Source organism: Malaya genurostris, chromosome 2 (assembly GCF_030247185.1).
Source record: "Malaya genurostris strain Urasoe2022 chromosome 2, Malgen_1.1, whole genome shotgun sequence".
In the NCBI taxonomy this organism is placed as follows: domain Eukaryota; kingdom Metazoa; phylum Arthropoda; class Insecta; order Diptera; family Culicidae; genus Malaya; species Malaya genurostris.
In genome coordinates, this window is record NC_080571.1 from 62518812 (window position 1) to 62546580 (window position 27769).

Below are 27769 nucleotides of genomic sequence, written 5' to 3' on the forward strand. Positions count from 1 at the left end.
TTTCGGACAAGTGCTGCATCGCATTTATTGGACGCTTGAGCCCACAATTTTTTAAACTCCTGCATGTTCCCAGCTGCCTTACCAGCCTTCTTGAAGACCCTCTTCACGATTGCCCAGTAACGTTCGATCGGTCGAAGCCGAGGGCAATTTGGTGGATTGATATTTTTCTCAACGAAATTTATACCCTTTTCCGCAAGCCAATTGAGAGCGGTTTTGGCATAGTGAGCCGACGCTAAATCCGGTCAAAATAGTGGAGGTGTACTATGCTTCTTATACAAAGGCTGCAATCTCTTCTGGAGACACTCAGATCGATAGATTTTTGCCTTTGTAGTTCCGGTAGTGTAAAAAATTTTTGACTTCAAACCACAGGAACATATTGCTTGCCATACCAGTACCTTTCGACCGAATTTCTCCACTTGAAACGACCTGTCCGCATCACTCACATCCTCCCCAACGACGACAGTAAAGTGTTGTGGACCTGGAAGGGTTTTTGAGTCCTCCTTTACATAAGTCTTATCGTCCATCAAATTGCACGCATCCGGACACTGCAAAAGACGCGAATACAATTTCCGGGCCCTTGTTGCTGCTCGCTTCTTCCGTTCTACACTTTGTTTCGAGATGTTCTGCTTCTTGTAGGTCTTCAGGTGATTTCGCCTCTTGATACGCTGGATCATTGCGACACTCGTTCCTGCTTTTTTTTGCCAAATCACGTATTTATATTGATTTGTTCTTCATGATTAGAGATACCACTTTCTGGTCCTGTATCAGGTTGGAGGAACCGGGTTTTCTGCCTCTTCCTGGTAGCTCATCCAAAGGATAGCGTTCCTCAAACTTATTAATGATGTCTTCGCGTTTCGCCTTCGGCTCGTCAGTGCTTAAAGCAATTCAAACTGAACTGCCATCTCGTGCCTAGCAGTTCAACTTAAACCGCTGAGCAGACGCAAAGAAGTAGAAACAAAATATGTGCTTTTTGCACAAACCAACAAAACCCCTAAATGTTTATTAATGATGGTTTTAACACTGGCATGATGAATTCAAAATCGCTTCGTCAATTTTCGCATAGTGATATCCTTCTCACTTAGCCATGTGTCCAGAACCTTAATATTCACTTCCTTTTTAATACGCGACATTTTGAAAACGCAGAATTTAAACCGCACAAACAAGTAAACAAACGAAAGCTGACAGCCAAACGCACAGCATGCTGTGATATGATCATAAAAAACCATCACAAATACATGCGTACAACACAAATGTATATGGATAGCTTATTTTCGATACACTTCTTACTACATGTTTTATGCTGCTGATTCAAGCTGTTTCACTTGACTTACATATGCAGAAGTAACAGAAACGCTGGTTCGCATCATTTGTTAGATTTCGGTAAATTGAATTAATCGAAATAGAGCATGAGATAGTAAGTCTAGGTTTAACTACGTTCAAAACTGTTCCAATTTGTAAGTTATATTTGTTGGTAGCAAACGAACCAACTTCGGCTATTCCGTTTATCTGAATCCGGTTTCGGAAGAATTGGAAATAGTGATTAAGAACTGCAAAGAGGATCTCACTCACTTGTCTTGGGATGGCGAAATCGATTTTCACAAACTTATACGTTCAAAGGAAAAGTCTTGCAGTATCATACGGAATTCATAAATTTGTTGTGGATGCTACTTCCGGTTCCGAAACTACAGGGCAAACAGGATTAAGTCCGAACAAGCTTTCCTATTTCTATGCAATGAACAGTTGTTTTTACGAATTCCACAGTCATATTTTTGATGTTAAAAGTAATATGAGAAAGGCATCATTGCACCTCTAGGTGAATTAAAACAGTTTTTTTTTATGTATGACCACGCAAACAATCTATATATATATGTATATATATATATATATATATATATATATATATATATATATATATATATATATATATATATATATATATATATATATATATATATATATATATATATATATATATATATATATATATATATATATATATATATATATATATATATATATATATATATATATATATATATATATATATATATATATATATATATATATATATGTATATATATATATATATATATATATATATATATATATATATATATATATATATATATATATATATATATATATATATATATAAATGCAGAGATCATTCTTTGTAATCGCATCACGTAAGAACGGATGGACGGATTGAGATGCTTTTTTTTTCGTTTGATCAGTTCTTACCCCCACCGGGTTCGTACATCAAAAAAATTAGGAAAACTTACCGGAAAAGTGGGAAAAATCAATAAAGTTATTTTGTATGGACAATGGAATTTTCCACTGAAAAAGTCGCCAATGATTGCTAGATCTACAATTGATGTTTGGCGCGCAAGGAGATGCTCAGTATTTCGCCGTTGAAGAAAAGAATACTAGATCGTTGGAAAACCGTTTGGCGCGCAACGAGTAGATTTGGGTGGAGATTTTACATGCATGATTGATTCGTCATTTGGAAACACGTGCTTAATAGGGTATCAAAATCATTACTTGCCAAATGACTGTATACCGTAAACAGAAACATAAGTTCTAATGTCATTTACCAGTAGATGTAGTTAGATGAATTATGTTGGCCATCGTGGGCGTGAGTTGAACAAATCAAATTATGTAACGATTTTCTTACGTATCAATGAAGGGATTCTGCTGTTGAAATAATGAGTTCAGATGAAAATATTTTCCTTGCATTTAGCATGCTGACGTTTGTTCAGCCGATTCGAGTGAGTTTTCAAGAGTGGTTTACTTCAAAACGGATGGTATTCATGACATTTGTAAGCTGCTTAAGCCAAATCATTTCATTTTCCGAACTTTGGATTACTTGACGAATTACCATATGCGAATCGTGAATATCATATCTGAAGGAGAAATCGTGGCATGTAAGAACCATTAGTTGTGAGATCTGCTGTTTTATACATTGGCTTTAACGATAAGAAGAATACTGGTATAATCACTCCTCATGTTCACTCTGCTAGAACAGAATATTGATTCTCAGGACTGAATACTAAGCAAACCGATGTGGTGGCTCGACGAATGAGAGGCCTTTTGATACAATTCTTGAACGAATATAGCGTTCATGTCAAAGTTAATGGACACAATATTTAATAAAAGGGTAATTTGAACTTTCGAATGTCCAAGTATTTTTCATTTTATCGCTAATTCGTTAATCGAAAATTGATCCTGTCATTATCCTGCTACGAACATTCATCAAACACGACTAAGTAATATCACTAGCGGTGAAGTAGGTTATGGACAACCGTCCAAAATTAGTTTATTACTTTCGATAATCCCTAAGGATTTACTATTAAATTTTAAACGTCTTCAGTACAAATAAGTCTTAATATTCAATGATAAACAACAATCCCCGAGGGCTGCTTTTGGAAATTTGGGGGGTCAATTTAAAGTAATTATCTTGGTCATCTCTTTTTCATCCATCCGTTAATTAATTTATTTGTTTATTTAGGAGCAAGGGAAAAGCCTGCTGGAGCTAAGATTTTGGTTCTCCTTCTCCAGCAGGCATAAAACCTTCTAATCTTTTGTATCAACAAATAACATTTGACCAAATGATACATAACGAAATCTTAAATTACCCTTATTTAAACTACAAAGCTAACTAACAACTATTCATATTGACTAATTATCCTAATAAAACTAGCGGGAAAATATTTGGAGAAAACGTGTTTTAATGGCGTTACGAGATAAATTGAAATTAAATCCATCAGAGCAAGTATTGAATACGCGACATATACTCGAAAACGGTTCAATGAACCCATAGTTAGTTCTAGCACGAGGAATTCTGAGAAATGGATTAAACCGCAAATTGCGCCGAAGAATGTCAAAACTTAGCTGTTGTAGGAGATCTGCACTATCAATTCGAGATTGGATGAGGTCCGCGACGAAAACAGCTTTTTGTGTATCACGGCGGACAGATAGCAAATCGAAGTGTATGTTTTCAACGATTTTCGTAGCTTGGAAGATTAAATGGATCCAGGGCAGGCGACGCAAAGCAAAACGAATGAACTTGTACTGAACAGTTTCAATGCGTAGCTTATCTGTTTGATAATATGGTGCCCAAACAACAACAGCATACTCGCGAACTAGAGCGCAATATAACGATTTCAGGCAGTATATGTTATTGAAATTTTTTGAGATGCGAAAGATGAATCCTATCATCTTTAATGCTTTAGAGAGGGTATATTCTATGTGATCTTTGAAACTAAGTTTTGAATCCAATAGCACTCCTAGATTCCTAATTGATGTCTCCCGTTTTAGTACAACTTGCGAAATAGTGTAATCATACATGATCGTGGTTCGTTTACGAGAGAAGGAGATAACGAAGCATTTGAAGGCGTTAATAACCATTCTGTTGACGTTGCACCAGTTAGAAAATACATCCAACTGTGACTGCAAGAAGTTTGAGTCTTTCAGATATTTGATGAGATGAAACAGTTTGAAATCGTCGGCGAATGATAGCTTCATGCATTGCAATGCGCAATTCAGATCATTTAGATATAGCAGAAATATGAATGGTCCTAGATGGCTTCCCTGAGGAACACCAGAGCTCACGATGAATGATGGAGTAACGCAGTCGCCAATTCTCACGGTCATACTGCGACCAGTCAGATATGATTCAACCCAATCCATCATCCCACATGTCACATCTTTAGTTTGAGAGAGATCTACAATCTCTGTTCAATACACTGACTCGAAGGATGAGATGGTAAACGGTGCATTTGTTTAGTTTTTGCGTAACAAAAGCATTGAACATATCCACAATAATTCTTGATGATATTTCTTCTTCGGGACGAAGTTACTGTGTTGGATATGAATTTGTCGTAATTCGTTTATTGTAAGCCAAGTAATCAGTAAAATAATGGAAAGAAACATTAACGTTTGGCAACTCTGCTGTTCGAAAACACAAATTTAAACAAATAATTTCAGGCGAGACGAAGTTCGACGGGTCAGCTAGTATATATATATATAAATGCAGAGATCATTCTTTGTAATCGCATCACGTAAGAACGGATGGACGGATTTACATGATTCTTTTTTTGTTTGATCAGTTTTTACCCCCACCGGGTTCGTACATCAAAAAAATTAAGAAAACGTGCCGGAAAAGTGGGAAAAATCCATAAAGTTGTTTTGTATGGACAATGGAATTTTCCGCTGAAAAAGTCATCTATGCTTGCTTGATTATCGATTGGTGTTTGGCGCATCATGAGTTGCATAAGTGTTTGACTGTCGAAGAAAAGAATACTAGATCGTTGAAAAAATCGTTTGGCGCGCAACGAGTAGTTTTGCGTGAAGATTTCACATGCATGCTTGATCCGTGCGATTTGTCATTTCTAGCCACGTGCTTAATTGGGTATCAAAATTATTGTTCGCAAAATGACTTGGTGGAATGCATATTACTGTTCTAACTGATCCTGGGTAGTTTCATCAAACACACACTTTTCACAAAACTGTGTTGGGTCCGCACTTTGCAACGGGGGTTTGAGCAAACCTGATATGAAAACCAGGTTCGAAACTGACTCGATTTTCAGTTCAACAACGTGAAACTAGGTTCGAAACTGACTTTAAGCAAACGGTTTGACAAAAGTTGGGGTGGAGACTGGGTTAGGTTTAGAACCAAGCGAATACGACATTAATGAATTAATTGCAGAATGCATATGACTGTATGATCACTGTAAGCAAAAGGAAAAGTTCTGATATCGTTTACCAGTTAATGGATTGTGTGGGATGAAGTCAGATGAATAATATTGACCATTGTGAGCGTGAGTTTAACAAATCAGAAATTTTTTGAATAAATCAATGGAAAGATTGTGCTGTAGAAGCGCTAAGGTCAAATTAACAGATTTTTCTTACATTTTGCTTTCGAATGAATTAGATTACACCAAGCGCACATAATAAGTGACAAATAGATCAATGTTCAAGATGATTACAATAATGTATTGAAACTGCAATTTTATATTTCATGTTCTGTAAAGTTTTTTTTCAAATTGGTAAGATCAATACCAAATTAAAATTTAAGCGTCGTCTCTCTAAGCAACCAAAAGTTCCGCAGTACCTGAAAAATAGTCACTTTGTTAGAGCTATAAAATACGCGTATCACTTTTTGGCAACTTGAACGTACAGAAAAAGTTCTTAAGGTACTTTCTCGCTGTTTAAAAACTGTATTAGGAACTGCTTCAAAATTGCTGTTGCGTCGAGTGAATGAGCAATTCTTTAAAAACGGACTCCTCAGTATGCTTTGTATGCTACTTAAGCCATATCTTTATTACGAACGTTTGGTTACTTGGGCTAAATACAAATTGTAAATGTATCCTAATCTACCAAATGAACAACTCTAGAACAGAAAACTCTTTAATTAGAGATGAGAATCTGTGCATTTGCTCGATTTTTGCTTAATAGAAGTATTTCACATTTTCACATTAATTTTTTGTGATATTTCTTTTCGGGCTAAAGCAAATGTGTGTCAAAATCCGTTGATTGTAGGTTAAGTTTTCAGAAAAATAATGGAGAGAAACGTTAACCACTTAGTCGTTTTACAATCTTGATGTCCGAAAACATAAATTCAAACAAAAAAAATTCGGGCGGGACGAAGCTCGATAGGCCAGCTAGTTTTTAATAAAATTTAAGGTGGTGTAGAGCAAGATTGCACCAGGATTTTCAAGAAGTAGATAAAATAGCTTTAGAATTATTAAACAGATACAGGTACTTTACCTCGCTTTTGAAAACCTAATTATTAACAATTGTGCCGTACACCAAGGGATGTAATTAAACAAGTCTGAAAAAATAGCTGCTAGAAAATATAGAGTTTAATATTCTAACAAAATTGTATAAATGATATATTGTGATCGGGGACTCATCGGAGAGTTAAGGGGCGGGTAGGGTCTTACACTTTTGAAAAATCATTTATTATTTTCTTTATATTTTCTTATAGTAAAACATTTGAAGAATTTTCTGTGAAATTCTCAAGCCTATTGGAACGAAACTCTGGAAGTTATGGACCTTTATCTATGACTATCTCATTCCACGAAGAAGCAAGAGCTCGGCGCACAGGCTCAAGATTTCTACTTCGATTCACTTCAAATCTTGACAAAACATTCTTGAAATGTTTCATTATGATAAATTTTAGAAGAATATGATTTTTTGAAAATGTGACACCCTACGGGCTCCCTGGAGTAATTAATTGTTTCCATTGATTTTATAGACAAAAAACATCAAACGCGTTTTCCTCAAATGTAGGTTTTGGAAGTCCGTGTCCATCGTCATTCAAAAACTGCTGCAGCATTTTTTTCCAATTTTGCACACACTTTCTACATATAAAAACCAGACCCCAACGGTTTCCTTTTCGTTGTTTGATACTTTAGGGAGGTTAAACAGCCACAAAATGGCGGATTTTTTCGTGAAAAATCGTAGTTTTCACTTTGAACAACCACAAAATTTTAAAATATTAAAAAAAAAAACAGAAAAGTTGGGGTCTAGAAAAACTTCTACTCTAACTATGATGCTTTGATTTGTTCACTTCTGATTAGTCTGCGCTGAGATACAGTGGACACCGCAAATCATGATTTTTAAGAAGCGTTCTCATAAATACCTCTTCACCGAATTATTTCTCAATATTTTTCCACGAAAAAACTACAAAATGTTGTTCGAATGATGTTTTTTATCATGCAAAACATTTGAATTTATTTTGTTGAAAGATAATTCTGGGAAAAATTTGCAAAAATGATAATTTTTTTATCGTTTAGACCCTACCCCCCTCTTAATTAGTTGCGAGTTAATAAGTTGCGATGCCTATTCTCATTCGACTGGAGCACTCGAACCTCATTCTTAGCTAGGTGCGCTGAGATCGTAACAAGTGTTGTATATTCATTTCTGAAGCGGTACATAAATGCGCAGTTCCCACAATTAAAAAAATTATTGCAATTTTTAAATTCACTGATTTCGGTGTTTGATTCACAATCGGAAATCTTGATTCACATTTTCATGCGCAAAATGGGCTTACTCCCACCTCTGATTTGAACGCACTAAGCAGACCGTCATGACAATGCAACGAAATCAAATATACCCAAACAATTAGAAAATTCTAAAAGAAAAATCAGTAAAAAACGTACACCCTTAGACACGAACACGATTGATGCCAAACTCAATTGACTCAGTGCCATCCAGCTAACTGACGTCTATCTGTCACACGAAAGCGCTTTCACAAAGTCAGTCCGTGAATCGGAATAATTTCTGATGTAGTAGATATTTAAGCTGTTCGGTTTAATCCCATGTCCGGAATAGCCACGGTCTCCTTTACTAAAATAGAAAAAATACTTGATGGGTTCAACGTAGTTTGGACGATATGAAACAACGTGTTTTTGACAAGTATGACAGAAAAAAATCATCATAATCAATAATGAACCACCAACCCGGGTACTCGTTGTTTGATGTTATATTATGTTATACTGCATTATACTAGGAATTGTTTTGCATTATATCGGATTGTATTACAGTGCCTTATATTATACTATATTATGTAGTATTATTCTATAATGTTTTATATCGTATTGTGTAGTATTATATAATACTATGTTCACCCTACGGAGTTAAAACGAGATTTAATATAATCAAAAAGAAAAATGACATCGAGATAGACTTAAAATGAGTTTTTAAATCGAGGTATGAACATTAAATTACATTACATTAAATATATGGTTGTTGCTGTATTATATTATTAGTTATTAGAGTATTTTACATCATATTATATTATATTGCAGCTCATCATATTATATTTAATATACTATATTACATGATATTCGCATCAGGGTTTCATTGAAGTTAGAACTGGACAATGAAGTGGAGTGCCAATCGTAGTCAAGGAAGAAAAGTGTTAGTCTTTCGATAGTGATGCATTTCTCTCCAACAGTTGTAAAATATTTGACGCGCCCTTCTTCCACAAACCATCTAGTGGAAAGCTAGGCAAGTAAAAAAAATCATTACTCAATCTATTGGATCATACCGTTGGAAGGAGATTTTTTGCTCTCCGCGGTTTTTCACGTAGGTCACTCGGCTTACGAGACCGCCCACCCCCTTTTTGGCTCCCACACACAGTGGTATGTTGAATTTAGATTGGTAACGAATTTTGAAGTTACTGTCGAGTGGAACTGCATGCAGAGCAAGACTCCAGCTAGGATGGTGGCTACCTACATACATACATACATACATACATGTTTTATGCTATTATTTCTTAGCACCTAAAAGACAGCACCCTTTTTCATGAAGTTTCGATTGCAGCACGGTTCGTTTTTGGCAACAAAATTGGTCGAACATGACATATGTATCAGAAATATTTATATTGGTTTATACTGCTTGCAACAATAATTACTGGCAGAGCACAATTTCTTACTCTCTTATACCATTTGAAGAAGTTCGTCGAGAGAAGCAAAATTGTGTGTGAAAAATAATTTCATTATTTTTTCCCGGAGATGGCTTAGCTGATTTCTACAAACTTTGACTCTTATGAATAGCCCTATGCTCCCATGTATGGTTTCTGAATTTCATTAGGATTCGACTTCTGGTTCCGGAACTACAGGATTATAGTTATATGCAATAAAATAATGTCACCTTTTTTTGCTAGTAGATGGCTGAACCGATTTCGTCCATCTAGCATTCCAAAGAAAGATCTTGGGGTCCCATAAAAACTGCTTGTTTTTAAATCAGATTTGACTTCCAGTTTAGGAGATTCAGGGTCATTAGTGTAAAAATTTTACACAAATACATTGGGTTCACAATATTTTGAGAGTCGACGACCAAATAAACTTATTTCAGTTTTACCGGTTTTCGACTTTCGATCTCGGAAGGTATCCAAAAATTTTATGTAGAACGCACTATGATTTCTCTAAGGCTACTCTGGCTTGGTATCTTAAGAAATTGGCTTTCGTATCTTAAGAAATTGTTATCAATCTATTAAGCGAATTTAACCGACTTCGGCTACACCGATTTCCGAAAGTATCGGGAATAGAGAAGCTAGAATAAGGGGAAAACGATTTAAATAAACAAAAATTCAAATTAAAACAAACTTATGGTTTCATTCAAAATTGAAAAATTTCATCCGATTCCGACTTCCAATTTTTTTGTAATTTAATGATGAGTTTTTAAAATTCAAACCGTCATAGAAGATGACAGTACAAAAAATTTTCAAAGTTGGGCTCAAAACTATTTCAATTTATTCGTCATACTAATTCATGGACATATGAAATATTTTTGCTTATGCTGGTCTCTGAATACCGTTTCTGGAAGTACCATAAATAATAACAAAAACTTTAAAGAACTTTAGCTTCAACATTTCAAAGAATCGATTGCTCAATCGATTGTCACACGTTTAGAATAGAAAGCATAATTTTAAGATTTCTTACAATTTCTATCTTCGGTTCGTCTTGCGGTTTCAAAATTTTAATTATAATTCATTTATATCGACGGTCATTAAAATAATTTCATGAAAACTAAACACAACGAAGAATATTCACGCGAAAAACACATGCTGATTGATGAAAAATGATATCATCTCACTGTGAGGTAGATTAAGCACGTTTTTATAATATAATATAAAATTTATTCTGCATTGCATTATACTATATTATGCTTATTTACATAGATTCGTGTAACATTATTATATTATTTTTCATTACATTATATATTATTAATTATATTATTAGAATTATTGTTTTCTTTGTTATTATTATTTCGTTTTAAGTAATAGTACTATTTTCATTGATATAAATACTACTACTTGTTCGAACGTAATCGATGAACAACCCTCGCTACTACCTAGCATATAAACTCACGTCACCTGTGAATACGATGCTTCGCCTGACACACACATTCAAACCAATCAAACCGATCATATCATTGTACTCATGAACTTATAATAAAATCAGTCTATTGAATTCTATCTGTGAGACAGCACGTTCTTTTCTTGAGCTCTTCGGTCTGTACAATTGTATCCACGCGGTTTCAACGTGGTCGGTAAATTTGGTCGTTTGTTCCTCCAAAAAGCTGGTCCTTCGAACCGGATAACCATAATTTGACCAGCAACGCGAGTTTATTTGTCGATTTTACGTTGCTCTCGTACGACTAGTGGACATTTACGAGTTGATAGCGAAGATAACGTGTGCAAGCACACCGCGTGTGTATTGGAGTTTTACTGCCGCTAAATATCGTCATGGATAAATTAATCCGCACAAGAAAATCGTATGCCCCGCGGCTGGAACGAGTAGGTCGTTGTCTTGAAAAAATGGAAGACTCCGAAAATGTTGAAGCCGAAGATGTTCTCACGGAGATAGATAACCTCAACAGCATTTGGTCATCGTATCTATCTGTTCATCATAAAATTCTTGATTTGGCAGACGACGAAGCTGTTTACGAGGAAGCAATGACGCATCAGATCGCATTCGAAGAGGAATATTTGTCACTGAAAAAGGGTTTGGGTAGGCTTCAGACACGTTTGGAGCCAGCCGAACACGAGGTCACTTTCAACCAACAAAATGGTGGCAACACTAGCGTCATCGAAGCACTAGTTCAGCAACAAACACAGCTTCTTCAAGCAATCACATCCAACGTAGGAGCGTCAACGACTTTAGTTCCGCCATCAAGCAACGATACGTCAGCCGATAATACCGCACTGCCGGACTTAAGGCTGCCGCGCATGAGTCTTCCGATCTTCAACGGAAATTTTCTGGAATGGCAATCGTTTTACGATCTGTTCAGTGGATCAGTGCATCAAAATCCATCACTTCGTCCCAGTCAGAAACTCTATTTTCTCAAAACGCATTTGGCGGGAGAAGCAGCTACACTGATTTCGCATCTAAATGTTGAGGATGCTAACTATCAACCAGCTCTTCAAAAGTTAAAAGAGCGATACAATAAACCGCGTGCAATCGCTAATCTGCACATCACTCGTTTTTTGAGCCAACCATCATTGACAGCGTCGTCCCCATCTGGTTTGCGCTCCCTCCACGATGTTTCGGATGAAGTGATTCGCGCTTTAGCAGCTCTCGGACGCGAAGAAAGAGACATTTGGTTACTACACGTTCTGTATGAAAAGTTGGACTCGAACACTAAAGAACTGTGGTGTCAAAGGATTGTGGACCTTGAAGAGGATGATATAAGTTTTGACGCACTGTTGAAATTTATTGATAATCGAAGCTCAGCCCTGCAATCATCACAACGGTCCCGGATCTCTAGCACCATCCCAGCTAATAAGGTTCCAGCATTAAGGCCCCAATCTAAGCAACTTTCTGCATTAGTTGCTACTAAACAAACACAAGTCATCTGTGGCATTTGTTCGAGACCTGGTCATCAACCGTACCAATGCGGTAAGTTCACACACGCTAGCTCAGCTGATCGATTCTTTATGGTTTCTAGACAGAAGCTATGCCAGAATTGTTTAAGGAACCATGGTGGAGAAGAATGCAAGGCGGGTTTCTGCCGAAAATGTGGACAGATGCATCATACGTTGCTTCACAACGCTTTTCAACCAGCAGCCCAAGTGACACCACTCGAAGAAAATACCTCTGCATCACCGCAAGCGCTTATATCAGCTATTAACCTATCTGATCATCTCGATGGTACGAACGTGCTTCTTTTGACGGCTACTATTGACGTTTTCGACAAATACGGTCGACCACATTCAGTTCGCGCAGTGCTCGATTGTGCATCACATCTTAGCTTCATCAGAAAAGATTTGTGCGATCAGCTCGGTGTTGAAAAATCGCCTATAAACCTGGATTTTCAAGGAATATCGTCTACAAGCACACACTCCAGTTTAGGCGCTACCGTAACAATTGCCTCCAGGTGCTCAAATTACCAGTTTAGCCTTCCGTGTGCCATATTGGATCAAATCTCTGCCGACCTTCCATTGCGTCCTGTGAATATCGAATATTGGCCAATTCCACATTCCGTACATTTGGCTGATCCGCAATTTCATAATCCTGGAAGAATCAGCATTCTTTTGGGCCTTCAACCGTTTTTAGAGCTATTGGAACCTGGACAAATTGTTCTCGATCCAGCAGGTCGTCTGCCTATTCTTCAAAATACGAAGCTAGGATGGGTGGTATCAGGTCGTTATGAAACACCACCGCAAGCGGCCCCTATCAGTTCTACTTGTTTAATCACCTTCGTTGATGATACACTTTCTCAACAATTGCAAAGATTTTTTGAGATGGAGGAATACACGCATCCAGGTCCCCACTTCAGTGAAGAAGAAAGGATGTGTGAGGCACATTTCGAACAGAACACCGTTCGCGACAACAATGGTCGATTCCAAGTTCGTCTCCCCTTCCGAGAAGATCCAAAATCACTAGGAAAATCTCGTGAAATCGCTACTAAACGGCTTGAGCAAATTGAGCGAAAGTTGGCCAAAAATCATCAGCTTAAGGGACAGTATCACTTCTTTCTGCGTGAGTATCTCGAGGCAGGCCATATGTCTCTCGCCAAAACACCAGCACCGGTTGGATCAGTATACCTCCCACACCATTGCGTCTTGAAGGAGTCCAGCACTACAACCAAATGCCGTGTCGTTTTCGATGCTTCGGCCAAAACGACTAGTTCAAAATCACTTAATGACGTGCTAATGAGTGGTCCTGTCCTACAAGATTCCCTCATCGACATTCTGCTACGGTTTCGTTTCCCAGTTATTGCACTTACTGGTGATATACAGCAGATGTACCGTATGGTGCAAGTTGCAACGGAGGATCGTGATTATCAACGAATCTTATGGCGATGGAAACCTGAAGATGACATCGATGAGTACACTCTAAACACCGTCACCTACGGAACAAAACCGGCGTCGTACCTCGCGACAAAATGCGTTCAACAGTTGCTCAATCTCTTTGCTGTAAACTACCCGGATGCGGTCCAGAAGGCATTGAAGGGGACATACGTTGATGACGTTTTGATCGGTGCAGATTCTCCTGAAGAAGCTCAACAGTTACGACAACAGCTTTCGGAAATATTTGCATCTGGAGGTTTCCACCTGCGTAAATGGGCGTCTAATTGTAACAGGGCCCTTGAAGGTGTATCCGAAGCAGACCTCGAAATTAGGATCCCGATCGAATTAAATGGAAACGAAACCATCAAGGCCCTTGGAATTCACTGGCAGCCGTGCAGTGATGAGCTCTTGTTTTCCTATCAACCAGTTAAGATCCTTCAGCCCACTAAACGTATCATTTTGTCGCAAATCGCCAGCCTGTTCGACCCTCTGGGTTTGCTCGCTCCAATCATCGTCAAGGCGAAGTTGGTGATGCAACGTTTGTGGGAGCTGAAGGTGGACTGGGATGAAACTCCCCCTGGTGAGTTGATTGATGATTGGATAGTTTTAGCACAGAATCTGTTCGCTCTCAACTCATTTCAGATACCACGAAGAGTCGTCTACGCTCGAAGCCTTACACGACTCTACCTGCACGGCTACAGTGACGCTTCCGAGAAGGCAATGGGCGCCTGCATATACATTCGATCCGTCGACGAAGATGGCAACCATTCATCGCATCTTCTTTGTGCAAAATCGAAAACAGCACCGATCGGGAAGGGTCGGTCGACCATACCTCGCTTGGAGTTAAATGCGGCGGTGATCTTGGCACGTCTAATCAGCAATGTTACTGCAGCTTTGGCAAAACAGTTTCACGAAATTCGAGCCTACAGTGATTCCCAGGTAGCATTGGCATGGATATCTGGCGGAGCGTCTATATGGAAAACATATGTTGGAAATCGCGTAGCCGAAATCGCAACTCTCTTGCCGTCGATCAACTGGTATCACGTTGGTACCCACGACAACCCTGCAGATATAATATCGCGAGGTGCTCTTCCTGTTAATTTGAAAACGAATGATCTTTGGTGGCATGGTCCAAATTGGCAGCATTCATCACCACATCGAGATCTTAACGATGCACAAAGGCAACAAGTAGACCGTGAACGAAAATCTATGGCAGTCGGTCTCATGGTCGCATATCAAAATCATTTTTTAGATGAGATGTTAAATCGTTACTACCCAAACAAACAAATGTTGCTACGTGTCACTGCTCGTCTTTTGAGATTCGGTTCCCGTGGACCTGAACGTCTAACATCTGCAGAGTTGGATAAGGCTCTTTTAATATATGTATCGCACACACAGAAATCTCACTTCTCGAATGATATCAACCGCTTGAAAGAAGGAAAATTTGTGTCTAGCGGAAGTTCTATTCGTTTACTCGATCCTTACTTGGATGCAGACGGGCTTCTCAGGGTGGGCGGCCGTATCCGTCAATCGAAGCTAAATTATGATACAAAACACCAGCTACTGCTACCTCGGCGTTCTATATTCACTTCTCTAATATTATATGACGCCCATATCAACAACTTTCATTGCGGACCGCAAACTTTGCTAGCAATTTCTCGTCAACGTTTTTGGATACCGTATGGGACAAGTGCGGCTCGTAAAATCACTCGGCAATGCGTAACATGCGCTCGAATGAAACCTCTACCTTTACGTCAGCAAATGGGTCAGTTGCCATCATCTCGTTTGGATCCACAGCCTCCGTTCTCTGTAGTAGGAATAGATTATGCGGGTCCGGTGAATATCATAAGCCGTAAGGTACGTGGAGCTGCATCGAGCAAGGGATACATAGCCTTGTTCGTTTGTTTCGTTACAAAGGCGGTATGGCTGGAAGCAGTATCGGATCTCAGTACACCATCGTTTCTGGCGGCGTTTACCAGGTTCACCAGTCGCTACGGTATGCCAGCAAAGGTATATAGCGACAACGCTACAAATTTTCGTGGAGCAGCAAAGCAATTGAAGGACGTCGCAAATCTTTTCAATTCCAATGCACACCAATCGATCGTGGCAGATTTTCTTGCCGACAAGGGTGTCGAGTGGAACTTTATTCCGCCACGCTCTCCTCACCATGGAGGGCTCTGGGAAGCTGGTATCAAGGTCGCCAAGCAGCTGCTGTGTAAAATTTCAGGTAATTTCACATACACGTTCGAGGAATTGTCGACTCTTTTGGCACAGGTTTCGGCATGCATGAACTCTCGTCCCATCACACCGATTTCCAATGATCCAACGGACCCGCAGCCATTGACCCCCGCGCATTTTCTGATTGGGAGGCCGTTGACAACAGCACCGGAAATCAACCAACTCGAACGCCGTGTCAGCTCTATGTCGCGTTGGCAATTTGTTCAGCGTGTATCTCAGGAGTTTCGAGCAAGATGGCAGAAGGAATATGTACGATCGTTGCAGGTATTCACGAAGTGGCAAAAATCTGCATCTAACGTGAAGGTTGGTGACTTCGTACTTTTGGTTGGCGAAAACGATAAGCCGAAGCAGTGGCCGCTTGGACGGATAGTGGAAGTTCATCCAGGACCTGATGGATTGGTCCGAGTAGCATCTCTGAAAACTGGCAACGGAATCACACAACGAGACATCCGGCGAATTCGTTTGATACCCATGGACAGCGATGAATACGTTTCAAGACGATTAAGTAATGAAATTCCGGACCGGAATTTGGTGGGCGGCTTATGTTCGAACGTAATCGATGAACAACCCTCGCTACTACCTAGCATCTAAACTCACGTCACCTGTGAATACGATGCTTCGCCTGACACACACATTCAAACCAATCAAACCGATCATATCATTGTACTCATGAACTTATAATAAAATCAGTCTATTGAATTCTATCTGTGAGACAGCACGTTCTTTTCTTGAGCTCTTCGGTCTGTACAATTGTATCCACGCGGTTTCAACGTGGTCGGTAAATTTGGTATTACAAGAGACATCCCGAGTAAAAAATATTGAGCTTGAGCTTGAGCGACCACCCCTTCTTGCTACTCCGTTACTGATCGGGATTAGCTGAAATTGTACAGGGAATTTCTAGATGATCCGACCTGGGACTGGTAAATCATCCTTCAATTTACATCTTCTGATAATCCCAGAATTCATTGATCAGTACCGGCGCCGGCCAGGCCCGAACGTAGATCGTCTAAGAAATGGGAAGGGATGTTAGTCCAACCCTTGTTGTTACTAGAGGCCGTATATACTACTGCGCACTCCACAAGTGTCACGGGAGAAGGATATTTGTTAGTATAAATTTCAGTAATTGTAGTATTCGCGTGCGACCTAGTATGTTCCGGTTTCAAGATGCTTCCGGTTTCAAGATGTGCTCTGATGCACCACTAAACTCACTGGTTTTCCAAGTGAAAGTTTCAACAATATCCGATACTGAAGTCCCGAGGAGTCTTGATTCACATTCGTGGAAACTGAAGGAAAATTTGAAATACTATAGCGTAACGAATAGAAACTTCCTTATTTTTTCTAAATGGAAATATCTGCTACGAAATAAACGAGTGAATAGGATTTAGACAAAATAGTTGATTAATTGTAGTGACATATTCTAAAAAATTTTATAAAATCATTTTAAATCACCAAGCAAAGGTCCACAGATTTCATGCGCGACTTGATTTTTTATTATTTCCGCTTTATTATTTTAATTATTTATTAAAATTAATAATTGGTTATATTGGTTGATCTGGGCAGCCGGCTACCGAGAGAAAATTATTAATTTATCAAGTATTTTTTACTATTTATTCAATATAGCGATATGTGTTATCTTGTGTTAGCTTTGTAATATTAACGAATTTGCGCAATAGTTGATTTTTATCATTCAATTTATAATCTTGAAAGACAAGCAATAACATAGAAGAAGAAAACATATCAAATAAAAAATAAACTTCCATCCAAAGCTAGTCGGAAATTGAAAAGTTGATTGAAGAGATAATTCAGTAAAATAGAGTAATCATAAGTGAAACGTTGAAAATATCTAATAACTGAAAGGAAAAAGAAACTCCGGCAATTGTCGTCTTTTACGACATGGAAGCAGGAACCCAGTGGATCTGTTCTTGGCTAACTTTTTTCCGCCGGATTCCACACGGCATCTAGGCTGGTATACTGTCGGGAGAAAGCTAATAGGTACTATCAATCTCCTAGTGGACCCCAGCCCCTGAGACATCCCGAATAAAAAATATTGTAGAAAAACAATACGATTTGTTGTTACAAAACCTTCCACAATTTTGCTTTGACCATTGAAAAATATTTTAATGTATTGTTATACACTATTCAATTAATTGTGAACATGCTTTTTACAATAGAATGTATAGGTTGCTAAGTATCGTAACAATTCAAATCATACAATTTTCTCCCCGGAGGGCCGAGTGTCATATACCATTCGATTCAGTTCGTCGAGTACGCAAAATGTCTGTGTGTGTATATGCGTGTGTGTATGTGCGTATGTGTGTATGTAACGTTTTTTACACTAACTCTTCTCGGAGATAGCTGAACCGATTTTCACAAACTTAGATTCAAATGAAAGGTCTTGTGGTCCCATACAAAATTAATTTGGAATATTATTTGGATCCGACTTTCGGTTCTGGAATTATCGGATGAAATGTGCAAAAAATTGTGAAAATAAGTGCATATATAGGGAAATATAGGGTAAAATGTGTTTCATACCATCACTGAAAAGAGCTAAAAACCGTAAAAAGTTTCCTAAATCGACCTCAAATCTTCTCCAATTGATAGTTTTTATCAGTAGACGGTCAAACAAACCGATTTCGATTATTATTTTGAAGAATACCACAGTATTATATATGATAGTATGATTGACATAACAAAAGCATCTTTAAACCACTAGGTGGATTTAAACAGGTTTTTATTTTTTCTGAATCTAAAACATTTTTACGTAACTTATCCTAAAAGTGGTGATGTATGTTTTTTTGTTGTTGAATTATAATACAGTTACAGTTTGTCATAAAATATAAACATTATGACGCACAATCGCTTCAAATGAGTACAAATTCTGAAGAAATACCACCAAGAGTTTACGTCATTTTTACATGTCGTTTTAGAAATTTAAATCAAAACATCATATCAAAACAATTTGCAAGCAGTTTCGTTAAGACCATCTTTTTTAGCTTTTTAATGGATTGCTTTGCTTTGACACTTCTAATGAATTTTCGGCTAATAAACTTGTTAATAATACCAATTTTATTTTCATTTTCTTTGTGCTGTCTTTCAGCAGTGATGGCGACAGATAGTATAGACAGAATTTTCTGATTAGTTACCAACGAGAACGCTAAGAAGATATTTAAGCTGTTCGGTTTAACCCCGTATCCGGAATAACCACGATCTCCTTTACTAAAATAAAAAAAAATACTTGAAGGGTTCAACGTAGTTTGGACGATGTGAAACAACGTGTTTTTGACAAGCATGACAGAATAAAAAATCATCATAATCAATAACGGAGTAGCAACACAAGGGCAGTCTTTAATGCTAATGCTCTCATGAGAAATGTCGAACTGAAAAACACATTCTAACTCGAGCTTCCAAAAAACAAATTCTCAACACTAAATCTGCTAAATGTAATATTCGTCACCTTTCTACAGTGCTCAATGCGTATTTAAGCTCCACCCTAGCGATACGAAATCAGAGTAAAAACGGAAGATGGACGTCACGATGGTGACACCGCCATCGCTTTTACGCGGTCAAGAGCGGTTAATACGCGGCGGAACCGGTGTCCGATACTGTGAAACAAATCGCTCGTCACCGACACTGTCACGTACACCTTGTTTTGTGACTAATTTTGTCGTAGTTTTTGATCTATGGTGGATGGCACCGCTTGGCACTGGCAACGGTAGAGCTTTTGGTGCGACTGCCACAAACATTTCTCAATTGTTTTTTGATATCCATTTTGTCGGTTGATTGCTTCCTCGGATTTCAATTGACGATCGATGACAGGTATTACAGATCATCAAAATCGCGACACGTCATCGTGGTGGTCATAAAACTGACAGCACGTAACAGCTTTGATCGTATATGGGTCAACCCGTGGCCGCCAAACGATCATCATTGTATTAGCATCGGCAACGCAGCCGCTATCATCAAAAATCCTCACGCTCGGTGAATGTCCTCCGACGCCGGTTCGAACTTGGAACGTAGTGGAATATTGTTTTTTTTTCGGCAATTGAACCACTCTTCGTCCTCTAGAACTAGTATAAATTGTGGAAGCAGCAAACAAATCAGTATCAGTTTCGTTTATCAAATCAAACAAACAAGCTATTCTCAACGGATTTTCAGTCTGCGAACGAAATGAATCGCATTGGATTTACTGTCGCACTTGCTCTGGCCGCGGTCGTAGCCGTAAGCGGTGAACCACCTATTCAACAGCGAAATTTTGTCCGTGGTTTCGCCAGACTACAACAAGCTCCGGTACCCGCAAAACAAACCGCAGGCTATGACTACCCGAAACCGGCCGGATACCAGTATCCTAAGCCGGACCAACCGTTCCCGCTGCCAGAGGAAACGTCAACTACGGAAGCACCGGTCACGACCGAGACACCAACCACAACAGCTGCACCTGTCGATGATTACGACGAGAGCACTACCGTGGACCCGGAAGCCGAAACCGTTGAAGCACAGGCCCGTGCCGTTGCTTCACGTCTGCGTTCCGCCCGGCTGCGGCTGACTCCCAGAAACAACCGCCGCCAGTTCGCTCGTTTGGAACAATTGGACTCCCAACAGCAACAACCGCAGCAGCAAGATCAGAACTCACAGGCACCAATCTATTTGCTGAATATCCCAGAGTCCGCAGTTCAGCGATTGTTTTATAATAATGCACCGGCTGCTCCGGCTGTCTATCCGGTACCTGCCCAACTGCAGACCCTGGCCAGCGCAGCGCTCCCTGCTACTCCCCAGCAAGTTTACGTCACCGATTTTGGACTAGTGTATGGTAAAAAATAAACAGCCAGTTGCTTTACGGGCTCTATTTGAGTAGAGTGCGATAAGTTATCAGTGCTATGTTATGTGTAAAATAGAACAAGAACAAGAGTACCTTTGAACCAAAATAAAAATATTTATTGAATGAAAACGGATACTTATCACTGAACCTGTGGAAAACTACCGAAATCGTTTTTTCAACTGCCTTTCATAATCCTCAAGCTCCAGCAAAACGATGACCATTTCATTTCGTTCGTCCCCCAAATTGCTGTGGCCTTCCGTGGCATGGAAATTACAATATCTTGTCCCGTGAGTGCTAATCTGATCCAATATCCGTTGATGATTTAATAGCATATCGAACAAATTGATTCAGTTTCGTGATTCATGCCCCCCGGTTATCGGGGAACAATCCGATTAAAATTAGCCTATCATACTGTGCTTCCACGTCCTTATCGAGAATCCCGTTTAGTTCAGTGCCACCAGTGTAAAAACACCTCTTTCTCTCTCTCTCCAAACAAGATATCCTCCCTGCCGATCGAAAGTTTATCCCTCCTGGGCGCGGCTGTCGCAGGTGTGTCGGCCATCGTTTCGGAGCAGTTGTTAAGCCGTACTGCAATTTTGACGGCCAAAAAAATATGCCGATAAATTCGTTCCGAGAGTGCGCCTGAAATTGATTTAAGACTATTCAATTTATGCAAAATGTATTTTAATTTATTCACCCTCGTCGAAGATGTTGGCATCATCGTCGTCGATTCCGTGACATTGATGCCGTAGGAGGCTATCTTTCACCTAAAGTATCAATATGATAAGCCGTTCAACGTTGATATTCCAGGCATTGGCACCGCTGCCTTGTCATCAATATCTCCAACCAACGTAATTGTAAGCTTTCGCATCCGACAAACGCCCGCCGAATGTAGAAGGAAATGTTGAACAGCCTCCTGGCGTTGGATCGGTCGGATGGGAGGTGGGAAAACTCAACGATGCTTGCCGTAGTGATTTTCACCAATTCGCTGTGGCAGAGGACCGTCGTTTGACCTTTGACGTTTGGCCGTACAATTTCATGTCATTGTCACAGAAATAACACTGAAGCATCCATTGTAGCAGTCGCCGCTTGACTGGAAACTGATATATGATCTCCGGTGCGGTCAATCAAGCATCGAAACGATTGGTTTGGATTTATGATGCAGCAATGTGGGTTTTGCGGTGGGAATTGTAGGCCGATTGTATCCAGAACATTGATGGATGATAGATTTTTCGTCGATTGTTGAGGTTTCAGTCTTGCGGTTAGTCAGGAAAATCTGAATAGCTGCAATCCACGTGGTCATGATTGATTATTAATTTTCCAAATAGTTATTTTGTCACAATCTGTAGTAATATTTTTGTGTCTGAAACAATACCCTGTGGGTGATAATTATATGCTTCTGTGGCTTTTTCTTTCGGTTAAAATTACTATAGCTGAAACCGCAATTCAAACTGTTACCGATGGTTTTCATCACAATTGAGCACAGCTTGTCACGGATATGAGGTAAATCGGAAAATGAAAGATATCATTCTCTTTTGAATTTATTACTTAGGGCTATTCCCAGTTATAAATTATCAACTTGTTAACCATTACTTTTGGTATAGAGCCATTCCATGCGTAATCGGCTGACCCATCTCGAAATGCATGAAACTTTGCATGTGTGTTCGTCATACCAAAAGAAGTATTTTTCACTGGTCTAAAGACTGTCCCAGAAAGTATGGACGCAACCAAAAACCACTGCCATTTCGCAATGGTTCAGAATCTGTCAATTTTTATGGCTGCGTCCTGTTGTTTACACTCTTCTCTAACCACTTGTGCATTTGTTTATTCGTTTTCATTAGTTTGTTTCGAAATGCGTGGACTTTCAGCAGAACAACGTCGAAAAATGGTGCACATAACGCGGACTGTCACTGAGAAAGATAGCAAAAATGGAAGGAGTAAGTGAAAAAGCAGTGAGAAATGCAATCAGGCAGTTCGGTGAGTATAACACCTTTGAGGATAAACCGAAAACGGGTCGAAAAAAAAGGTCCTGCTAACCCTCAGTTGGATCAACGTATACTGAAGGCGTTCGAGCAAAAGAAGGAGGTTTCAGTTCGGGATGTGGCCAAAAAAGTGGGCACTTCGAAGTCAAATTTTCTTCGTGCTAAAGAACGTTTGAATCTTCGAACCTATAAGAAGCAGAAACAACCAAAACGTAGTCCGAAACAAGAAGCATCGATCAGGCCGAGGGTTCGAAAGCTGTACAATACGATTTTTGCTGGAAATTTGAACTGCATAATCATGGACGACGAAACCTACGTGAAACTCGATTACAAATCCTTGCCGGGACCACAATATTTTACGGTGCGAGAAGGGCAAGTGTTAAACCTGTCCGAGACATCGATTGAAGTCGAAAAATTTGGTAAGAAAGCTATGGTCTGGCAAGCAATTTGTAGCTGAGGTAAGACTTCGAAACCCTTCATCACCACTGCTTCAATGAACAGCGAAATATACATCAAGGAATGTTTACAAAAACGACTTCTACCCATGATTCGAAGCCACAAGGATCCTGTTGTCTTCTGACCAGATCTTGCTTCTTGCCACTACTCGAAATCAACGGTAGAATGGTATACTACCAAAAATGTCACTTTCGTCCCAAAAGGCATGAATCCACCAAATTGCCCACAACTTCGATCAATTTAGGAATTTTGGGCATTAGCGAAGGCACATCTTAGGAAACATGTCTCGGCAGCCGAAACCATTCAACAGTTCGAAAAAGATTGGAAAAAAGTGTCAAAACTTGTCGCCAAGAAGTCTGTACGGAATTTAATGAGAAACGTTCGCAAGAAGGTGCGCCAGCTAGTCTACAAGTCATTGTGTGTGTTAATGGCGAACATAACAACTTGTGCGTCTTTAGTGCAGAATCAAATTGCAAAAATTCTGTGAAACAATTTCCTATTCGTGAAAAATTGTGTGCTGAATTAGTGCTTGAATTGTGTTAAATACAGATAAGTAGTGTGTTCTGTGCATGCTTCTATATTTGTAACATATTGATAAAAGTGTCGAAATTACCGTGCGACGTTCGCCCAAAGAAAGCGGCGTCGTTCCGTAATTTATTGAATGATTATTGTATTGTTTTTGCACCGTTTTTTGTTCTGTGATTTGTTCTCCTCTTGTGTGTGTGAATGTAAGAAGTGTGGGGAGAACAGAGCCATATCAGATGTTGGAATTAAATGTTTGGTTTGTGAGAATGTAATTCACCAGCGCTGTTCTGGCCTTACCCGAGCTATTTCTAATTGGGTAGCGGATTTACCGGCGCTATTGTTTAAATGTGCAGAATGCTTAGAAGGTAACGTTGTATCTAGTATTGTCGATAACGATGTTCATTCGTTCATTAGCGATATGAAGAAGGAGATGGAGAAACAAACATCCATTTCTGAATCGTTCGCTGGTTTGCGGGAGAGCATCGAAAAACAGATTAATGTCGCAATAGAGAGTGGAATCGAGGGACTGATCAGGTCTTCCAATGAAGCTTTCGAGAGAAAGATTCCATGCTTGGAAAACAGTGTTGCCAAAAAGTTGGAAGATTTGAAAAGTTTACCGATTTCAAATAATATGCAGAATTACAATGAATTGGCTGTAAATAACAGAAAAAAATTATGGTTGAGAGGAAGACTCATTCGGAGTCTGACAGAAATCCCTGCCGAAAACGAAAATTATTATCAAATAATGATGAAGAAACAATGCTTGTTGACAATGATAATGACGAAAACAATAATGAAGTTTTTGCTAAAAAGGGTATTTCATACGCAGATATTTTATCAGGGAAATCTAAAATTAGAAAAGTTAGCATTAAAAATCGTAAGACTCGCCCGGTTATTGTGATAAAACCGATCGAGTCGTCACAAACGAGCGATGATACAAGAAAATTTTTGAAAGACAATTTGGATCCAAGGGCACACAGGATTAGTAACTTTAAAAATGGTAAAAATGGTTCGATTATTGTTGAGTGTGCAACAGGGGAAGACAAACAGACTTTAAAAAATAGCATCGAAAGCAATTTGGGAGTTAATTACAATGCTGTTGTACCCACGCCTGGTAAACCAAAACTGAAAATAGTGGGGATGAGTGATCGATATTCCGCTGATGTATTTATTGATCTTTTGAAAAGTCAAAATCAGGAAATTGTGATTGAAGACGTAAAAGTTGTCACTGACTTTGAGAATCCTCGCTTCAAATATAACAAATATAGTGTTATAATTAAGGTAAATAAGAACACTTATTCTAGCTAGATGGCCGCTGGCAAGGTGTGCGTCGGCTGGGATAGGTGTTCGGTTTTCGAGTCGTTCTACGTATTGCGCTGTTTCAGGTGTGGTGAGTTTGGTCACAAGAGCACCGAATGTTCGAATACAGAAAATTGTTCAAAATGCAATGCTGCACATAGAACATCTGAGTGTACGTCAACTGATTTTAAATGCGTTAATTGTCTGAAAATGAACACTGTACGTAAAATGCATTTGGGCATCAACCATTCAGCTTTAAGCAAGCAGTGTCCGGTATATTTGAGACTGCTTGAATCGAGAAAGAACAACATAAGTGAATAGCAACTAACGAAGGGGAGATTATCGGAAATATTGTACTTAAATATTGCCGGTTTATCTACTAATTTTGTCGCATTGCGGCATCTTGTGGAGAATAACTGTCCTTTGTTAATTTTGCTCTCAGAAACACATATAGTTGATTCTGATGCTTTCGATCAGTTCAGTATTCCGGGTTACACTATTGCTTTTTGCTTGTCACATTCCAGACACACGGGTGGAGTGGCCATTTACGCCAGAGAATCGATTAAGTTCAGCATTCTATCAAACGAAGTAGTTGGAAATAATTGGTTCTTGGGTATATCAGTTGAGAGAGGCGTGCAGATGGGAAACTATGGAGTTGTATATCATTCCCCTAGTTCAAGTGATCGTCAGTTTCTGGAAATTCTAGAAAACTGGTAGGAAAATTTTGTAGATTTTAGTAAACTTAATATTATTGCAGGAGATTTCAACGTTGATTGGCTCAGTGATCAGAGTTCGAATCACTTGAAACAGTTAGCAGAATTCTTCAGTTTCAAACAAACTGTGAATGAATTTACAAGAACTTCGAGACATAGCAGAACTTTGATAGATCACGTATATTCCAATTTTGACGGAGTTTCTTCGTGTGTGGAGACCGATTGCAAGATTTCAGATCATGAGACAATTGCAATTTCCATAGCGAGTACCTCTAGAGATGGGAAAAACACAGTGAAAATAAAATGTTGGAAAAAATATTCGAAGCAAGCCATGTCTCGACTTGTGTCAAGAAGCTTGTATTGTACGCAGTTGACTGGAAATTTGGATCGCAGGGCATCTATTCTTACGGACGTATTAGAAAAGTGTACTAATAAATTAGTAACTGAAAAGTACGTTAGTTTGAACAGCTCAAGTAGCTGGTACTCAATGGACCTCTTACGATTAAAACGAGAGAGAGATAAACAGTACAAGAGGTTCTGTAGGACTAATAATGAATGTCACTGGCGTGCTTATACCAATGCACGAAACATTTATTCACGGGCCCTGAAGAAGACTAGATGTGAATATGTTCAGAGGAAGATCGATCAAAATCAGAAAAACAGCAAGGAGTTATGGAAAATTCTTAAACAATTACTAAAACCTACACATTGCTCAGCAAAAACTTTAACATTTATTGGCAGAGAAGAGCATTCAGAGCAAGTGATACCAGAAAAATTAAACAGTTATTTCATAAATAGTGTACAGCAGATCAATCAAAGTCTTGATTTGGTTGGTGAACCTGTTGAAATAACACAGCCGATTAGTAATTATTGTAGATTTCTTGAATTTCACCCAATCACTTTTGAACAATTGAAAGATATTTGTTTTAATTTAGGAAAATCGGCTGGTATCGACAATATTAACTCAAAAGTGATACAAGATTGCTTTCATGTTACCGGTCACGATCTGCTGGACTTGGTAAATGAATCGTTATACACGGGGCATGTGCCAAAAGTTTGGAAAGAATCGCTGGTGGTTCCTATCCCCAAGGTTACTGGAACGGATAAAGCCGAGGAGTACCGTCCCATTAACATGTTGCACACGTTGGAAAAAAATTCGGAACTTGTTGTTAAAGTTCAGCTGATTAGCTATTTAAACTCTAACAGTTTGCTAATACCGGAACAATCGGGATATCGCAAAAGTCACTCTTGCGAAACCGCTTTAAACCTGGTTTTAGCAAAATGGAAGGAGAAAATCGAGATTAAAGAGACTATTTTGCAGTGTTCTTGGATCTCAAGCGCGCTTTCGAAACAATTTCTAGACCTATACTGTTACAAACACTACAACGCTTTGGTATCAGAGGAGTAGCATATAATTGATTTGAAAGCTATTTATTTGATAGAACTCAGAGAACTGTTTTCAACGATGTTGTGTCTAGTTTCCAGGGTAATTCACTTGGTGTGCCACAGGGTAGTGTTTTAGGTCCGATTTTATTCATTATGTACAGGGTCCGGCACTCGAAGTGTAAAAAAATGGCCATAAATTCAGTTTGGAAAATTACTTTTACTTAATTCAAAGTACAAAATGTGTAAAAATAATACAAAATTCAGAATCAATTCACTTTTGCTAGATATGACCACCTTTTGCCTTGACTTGATGACTTGAGAGAGCGAAGGAGTTGCTTCGTTTGGCCGAATGTGACTTGCAGGTATTTTGGCCCACCTGCGGACAATAACTTTTTTCAGCGCCTCGAGACTGGTGTATCTTTTAGTTCGGACTTAGCTCTCCAAAATGGCCCAAAGAGAATAATCCATTGGATTCGCATCTGGTGAATTCGAGAGCCATTGTGTGGACGTGATGAAGTTCGGAACGTTGTTTTTCAGCCATTCTTGGTTC

At 39.0% G+C, this 27769-nt stretch overlaps 1 protein-coding gene across 1 annotated transcript; it reads left to right on the forward strand.

Moving 5' to 3' along the window:
- Window positions 1–11329: 11329 nt before the first annotated feature.
- Window positions 11330–16633, forward strand: LOC131428639 (uncharacterized). The gene has a single exon (XM_058592685.1). The coding sequence runs from the start codon at window positions 11330–11332 to the stop codon at window positions 16631–16633; it is 5304 nt and encodes a 1767-aa protein (XP_058448668.1).
- Window positions 16634–27769: the final 11136 nt, after the last annotated feature.